The sequence below is a fragment of the Phalaenopsis equestris genome, unplaced genomic scaffold (genome assembly GCF_001263595.1).
Source record: "Phalaenopsis equestris unplaced genomic scaffold, ASM126359v1 Scaffold000761, whole genome shotgun sequence".
In the NCBI taxonomy this organism is placed as follows: Eukaryota; Viridiplantae; Streptophyta; class Magnoliopsida; order Asparagales; family Orchidaceae; genus Phalaenopsis; species Phalaenopsis equestris.
Genome location: NW_018165201.1, coordinates 2,711,092 through 2,718,411, shown reverse-complemented (window position 1 = coordinate 2,718,411; position 7,320 = coordinate 2,711,092). Strand labels below are relative to the sequence as shown.

General features: G+C 33.3%; 1 protein-coding gene across 1 annotated transcript in view; it reads left to right on the top strand.

The window, feature by feature from the left end:
- The window catches only part of LOC110031026 (tryptophan aminotransferase-related protein 2-like), a 6,845-nt gene extending 762 nt beyond the window's left edge, over positions 1-6,083 (top strand). Inside the window, exons 2-4 of the mRNA XM_020734057.1 lie at positions 904-1,228; positions 4,595-5,183; positions 5,697-6,083. Of these exons, the coding sequence (XP_020589716.1) occupies positions 904-1,228; positions 4,595-5,183; positions 5,697-5,884 (1,102 nt within the window). The 3' untranslated portion in view covers positions 5,885-6,083. The remainder of the gene's footprint in view (positions 1-903; positions 1,229-4,594; positions 5,184-5,696) is intronic.
- The last annotated feature ends 1,237 nt before the right edge of the window (positions 6,084-7,320 follow it).

Here is a 7,320-nt window from a genome sequence, read left to right as displayed (position 1 = left end):
GGGCGGGGAAGAGGCCCCCCCGCCGGCCGTCGGCCGACGGCGGGCGGCACTAGGGCTGATCTCGGAAAGATCTATTAGTGGAAATTTTCATTTATTTTTTCAAATCATTAGTCGTGCGTTTAACAACTTAATATCTATTTTTTTGTCGTTTTACATTCCTACCGATTATTCTTTGATAGAATCTGATTAGTTTAATATTTGAGTATAAAAGAACAAAGTGTATATAATGATTGGAAGGCATCAGATCCAGTGATAAGAACAGATGGGGTTTTTATGTGCCAGCCACCTAAAATATTCAATATAACATTTTAACCCCCAAACTTTAAATATTAACATTTTAACACATTTTGACCATCCAAAATTTCATTCAAAGCTTTTACTGGTGAGTAATGGAGGGTGGAGGGTGACTGTAATAAAGTAGTAGTTAAAATGTTACAGGGGCAACCCTGAAACTTGACTTGCTATTTACAGTACAGATCAACCACCCTCTTTCATCCATTTTTCAAATTCTCACTCAAATATCAAAATTCATGGTAAAACCTCCGACCAATGGCGCTTTCATTTTTATCAAATTCTCAATAGTTTGATTGTGACATGGATAAATACATTGGTTCGTTGATTCAAAAAAAGTCACCTTTGTGGTAAATTTGTAAATTATCGCATTTATTATCTCATTATAAAATTATATTGAAAGCTTCGTCTTGAAGCAACAATTTATGAGGACGATAGCACAAATTATATTAGATGATTTGTTAGGATTAAAAATAAATCAATAAAATTTAATAAAAATAAATTAAAAATGAATTAAGATCTGTAGAAAGTATGTATTATGAACTGTTCAATACATTATTTACAGTATTATGATTTTAAGTACTGAAACTATCTCTATGTCATCCTTAACAGCGGAGATCCGACGATGTATGAGAAGTTCTGGAAGCAAGCAGGCAATGCGGCGGAGCTGATCATTCCTGGAGCTCAAACAATGAGCTATTTCTCTGATGTGACAAATCTCTGCTGGTTTCTCGAGCCGCTGTTTGCGACTGAGGTCAGGAGACTTCACCGCCTTGTTGGCAATGCTGTAATCGGTCCCGATAGCTATATAATTGTCGGCACCGGCTCTTCACAGCTCTTTCAAGCTGCCCTGTTTGCCCTCTCCACGTCTCCTGAAGTATTCGGCGGCGGCGGCGGCCGGCCGCTTCCTGTTGTCTCCTCTGTACCATACTACTCGGTGAGGAATATGGCAAAAGCTGTTATTTTTATGACTCTTTTGAAAATATTTTATTTGGTTATGTAATTGTTTAAGTAATATTTGCATATATACCACTCAGCTCTTATGCATTTACATGCCTAAAAACCCAACTTCAATTTTGACATACATTCCACCTTTGAGTATGCATGAAAGGGTTTATTTCACTTATTTTTAGTTAGAATGGTGGTATTATTTATGTGATATGAAGTATATGGGTGGTAGAAATATATAAAGTAAACTTTTGGCATTAGATATATAAATATATACGAATTGGGTGGTAAATGGGTTTAATGATTTTGATTCATCTTGTAAAATTGATGGAATTGTTTTGTAAATCCACCAATATTAACCTATTTTAAATAAGCCACCTTTATTTACTTGGGTCATGTTAAGAAAGATATAGAAGTGAATCTCCACTTTGAATTACGTAGCTCTTAGGCCTATGATCGCTAATTGGCCATCATTGAATCAAAGTTTTTGAAGAAGAAGAATAGAGGAGGGTTGAGTATAAAGAGAGTACAAAGCACAGTACGAGCAAGAACGTCGAGGAAACGAGAGCATGAAGATATAATAAACTGAAGGAGAAGTGATAGATATTTATCATTATAGTCACATCAACTATTAAGAAAATTAATATCAATCGTCATCAAGTAAGGTTGGTCACACAATGAGAAAACATGAAGAATTTACTTGGAAAAACCCGTAAATGGGAAAAAAATCACGGGAAAGTCGGAGCAAAAACTTCACTAATAAAAAAGGTGATCGGTGATTAAGTCTTGATTCCTCACACCACAATCGGTATTTATAAAGTTACGGCAGAATACATCTGGTATGAAATATCACATGAATTTGATAGCAAATATATTAAGTAAAAAGTATATTAGGAAATTAATATATTTGGTAGGAAATTTCAAGGCATTATTTTACATTAACATAGTTGTTCCCCCCTAGATTATCATATTTTTTTCTTGATAAAAATTTTTGTTTTAATTTAAATTGTTGAATATACTACAAGCAGTTAACTTCTTCTCAAAAGTTAACTACACAATGAAGTCTAGCTTCTCAAGCAAGAGGTACAGTACACATAAAACAATGAGAAGTAAGATTTAAACTTGGCTTATGAACATAAGCAATTTCTAAACTTTCTTTTAATTCAAAAATTTAACTGCATCAAGTCTAAAGAAAAGAAAATAAATATAAGAGAAATTCTAATGATAACATTTTCTTACAAGTTTCTCACTGAACTGTTAGGAAGACAATTTACATAACTAGAAGAGCCTCTGAACCTGTCATTCCATGACATTAAAGCTTCTCATGCCATGCAGTGGAATTATAAGTGTAAGAGCAACCTCACATCGAAGATTGCCACCCAAGATTAGTAGACAGAACAAACTCCACCTCAATTGCAAATTGAATTATTATTAGAAGATTTACATACATACCACTCAATTCTTATGTAGTTATATATCTAACACTTAAACTTCAATTTTCACGTGCATGCCACATTACTTTTGTATGAAAATGTGTATTTCACGTTTTTAAAAGTTAAAATTATGGTATTTTTGATTTGATATTAAGATTTGGGTGTTGTAAATGTACATAGCACTTTTTTGGTGTGAGATTTGTAAATACTTGGGAATTGGGTGGTATGAATGTAAATGCCCCATTATTATTTTGTAAGGTTATAAAACGTCCTAATCATTATTACTTTTTGTTGAGGCGTTCTGCATAGCTTGGCCAAAGACGTGGAAACTTGCTATATTCTCACTGAAAGACATAATTCATTTTTTGCATTCTCGGCCTTTACGATGACTTAAAGTTTTGTTGTTACCTTATTTAAAGATTCAACTTCAACATAAAAGTCTTCAAATTTGCTCTTAGAGGTATTGTTATGAACTTTCTTTTAGGCGACTCTGCTTTTATCTTCTCAAAATCTCTAATATTTTTAGTTAAAGCTTAAGATTGTTCTTTGTCATAAAGCACTACATCTTCAACAATAAAGCTTTGCTTTTCACCATTGGTATTAGAGCCGGTCAATTTCGCATCACTAGCTGATTTCTATAATAATTGAAGGCCTTGGAGTGCTAAGCTCAATAGTTGGTTATGATTTTGAAGGAATTCAACTTTAACCTCAATTTTTAGAGTACCTAATGGTAGTTTTGTTCTTTTGAGAAACAAAAGTTCTTTTTGCGTTTTCTATCGGGTTCAATCAATCAATTATCACTAATGCCTGAAATTGCTGCGAAGCAATCGGTCAATCACCCAAGTATACATGTCGATTAAGTAATATACAAAATTAGAGTGTGTATATGTCTCACGAGGAAATTTGCCAAATTTCTAACAGTTAAAATTTTAGTTTACTAAACTGCTAAGCCTAGTTTGAATATTTTAGATTTGTAGAAGGTAAAAGTTCTAAAATCATAATCTAAAAATTAGAAAAGTGAACTAAATTTAATTGGAATTTTTCAGAGGTTAGGGTTTATTCTTCTGTGACACTTGTCTAGTGATTCCTCAATATTTTTTTTTATGAGTTCCCTATATTATTTTTGACAGCCAGGGACAAGTTCTTGCTTAGCTTATGGCTAGGTCATCAGGAAACGTTGGAATCTCGTATTATAGTTAAAGGGGCCTTAACCATGCAAGAGTTTTCACGAATTCTCTAGTTCTCTATTCAGATTGTATTTTTCTATTGGCAACATGTCTATTTTCACCAAGACTAAAATTTTCTCATCTTCTCTACTTCTTAAGCTTTATTCATCTCTCTACAACATCAAATCCAACAATTATCTTATAAATCAACATTAAGAGCCATCTTAGATATCTTCCGAGCCAACCCAAACATTTGTGGCAGATCCTAACTCATGTTTAAGCAAGAAACCGTTAATTAATTACCTCAATAACCACATAATCAACCTCTGCTTAATTGCTTATATATGCATAACATGGCTTACGACTAATACAATTTATGCTGTTGGTTATAGCCTGCTTGACATCAATCTAACATAAAGAAGAAGGGACATTTACATATGTACCACCCGATTCTTATGTATTTACATATCTAACCACTAAACTTTACTTTTTTGCACTTATAACACCCAAATCATGCATATCGCATCAATAATATCACTATTTTAAGTTAAAAAAAAAGGGGGAAATGCACATTTTCATGTATATAAAAGTTGAAGTTTTGGTTAGATGCATAGATAAATAGGAATTAACCATTCTTTCCTTTTTTTTGCTGCCCCCTAAATATCTCTGAAAATTCAAATCTCGAAACTTTCTTCCACTTAAGTTATACCTTCATAAGATTTGAGCGCAAAACCCTTTATTGAAATATAATTTCAGTCTTACCCTGCAGCCACCGACCTCCTCCAATCCGCTCTCTTCCGTTGGGCCGGCGATGTCAGTTCTCTTGAAAAAGATGACGACGACCCTTACATCGAAGTCGTGTGCTCTCCAAGCAACCCCGACGGCCTCATCAAGGCTGCCTCAATCCGCTCTAGCAATCAAAACGTGATCCATGACCTCGCATACTACTGGCCTCAGTACACCGCCATCACCGCTCCGGCGAACCACAACCTCATGCTTTTCACCGCTTCAAAGTGCACTGGGCATGCCGGAATGCGGCTCGGTTGGGCCATTGTGAAGAACAAAGATGTCGCAAAGAGGATGATGAAGTTCATAGAAATCAGCACGATCGGAGTGTCAAAAGACTCTCAATTGAGAGCGGCGAAGATTCTGAAGACGGTCTCTGATCATTATGAGCTTGAAGCGGTGGAAGATTTCACCAAATTGTTTCATTTTGGAGGGAAGACGATGAGAGATCGATGGGAGAAACTTCGAGCCGCTGTTGCGGCCTCTGATGCTTTCAGCTTGCCGGTGTTCCAGCCAGAGTACTGCAACTTCATGAAGGAGAACACCTTGCCTTCTCCTGGTAATTGTTTTCAAGAAGAATTTACATTTATACCGCACAATTGTTATTATGTATTTAGATATTTGACACTTGAAAATTTATATTTACATGCATACCAGTTTATGCTTTAACAAAATCTTTTTGGGGCATTTACATACATACCACCAAATTCCCATGTATTTACCTATCAAACAGCTATATTTTACTTCTTTTACATTTACACCACCAAAATCTTTCGTATCACATAAAAAATTACGACTATTTTAACTTTTAAAATGTCAATTACATCTTTTCATGCATAGGTACGGTAATATGTATGTAAAAATTGAAGTTTTGGTGTTAGAATGCACCTTTTCATACACAGTCGTAAGTATTATAAATGTAAAATTAAAAAATTTTGGTCGCCTCTACGTGTATATTTATGTAAATACATATGAATTATGTGGTATGTATGTAAATCTTTGTATTTTGAAACCCAACTCATGTTGATTTGTGCAACATAAGTTTTTCTATATTGATTTTTCATTTTTGCAGCTTTCGCGTGGTTGAAGTGCGAGCGAGACATCGATGATTGCGAGAATTTTCTTCGACAAAACCATAAGATTTTGACTCGAAGTGGGAAGCATTTTGGCGCGGATGCAAAGCATGTGAGGGTTAGCATGTTGGATCGTGTCGAGACTTTTGATATGTTCATCGAACGGCTATTGTCGATCGATCTATGAGGGGATTCTGTTCTACTGATGGCTGATTTATATAGCCTTCTGTTTTAAGTGGAAGGTTGGTGGTTTTTGTAATTTTGCTATTTTGATGGGTATGATTAATGATGTTTATGTGTATTATGGTGTTTTGTTGACATGGAAGATCTCTTTCCAATTTAGTTTTTGAATGGGAAAATTAGTGCAAAAATATTTAAGTTTGATGTGTTGAAATGGAATTTGAATTGTGTTTTTTCTATATGTTTTAGGGATGATTATTCACTTTTCACCCCTATAAAATTTTTAAATTGCGGAATCAATGTATTTATGCTTGTCGATTTGTAGAAATCATTGAGAATTTGATAAAGACGAAACATATGAGTCGAGGTTTTATCATGAATTTTGAATTTGAAAAATGTATGATAGTGAATTTGTAAATACAGATCTTTTGGGTGCTATTTATGTAAAAAAACCTGATGTTTTAGGTATTTTTTAGGAGTAAGCCTTAAAAATGGTATTTTATATTTATGTTGTTCTATATGAGGCAATAATATTTTAGGTAGGGTGTCAAAACAAATAACTCGTTGTTAGAGAACAGCTCGTGTTCGACTCGTTAGTTAAGTAAACGAGCTGAACTTGACCAAGTTTTTAAAACTCGAATTATAAATGAGTAGAACGCAAACATTTCTTTGTTCGCTCGTGTTCGGCTTGTTTTAGCTCGAAATAAAGAAAAATATATAATTATTTATATAATAATATATTATACATATTATTTATATATTAATTTATTATATATATTTATATCTAAGTTTAAAACTTAATTACTCGTTTGGTATTGTGGTTATGTTCCTTCTTTTTATTCATTTGTTACAGGTTCGAATTCAGCACTTTATATTTATTTTTTCAGTTTAATTTTAACGAGCCAATTTCGAGCTAAACAAGAACACACTGTTCACGAGTCGATTTCGAACATGAACAATTTTGGAACTAGCCGAACAAGAGCCAAGTCTGAGCTCGCTCGAGCTCAACTCGTTTACAACCCTAATTTTAGGGGCGTTAATATGCAAACCTCCCAACTCCTTATGGATTTGCATGTCTAATGCCTAATTTTAATTTTTATATTTCTGTTACTCTAATCTTTTGAATCACATTAAAAATATCATTATTTCGACTTTTAAAAGTCAAAAATGAAGTAAAAATTGAAAATTATTTGGTTGAAATGTAAATACACCCTAATTGAGGGGGATGAATGTAAATCTTCCTAAATTTTGTATAATATTAATCAAAATTTAGCATAATGCTATAATTTTAGGAATATCAAAATAAAAAATTAAATCAATAATTAAGCTAATTGATAAGCATATCAATATTTATCACATAATAAATATTAATATCCATCACATATTATGTGTTTTCTTTCTGAATTAATCATTATTTCCTCTAAAATTCTAAATTTAACAAGG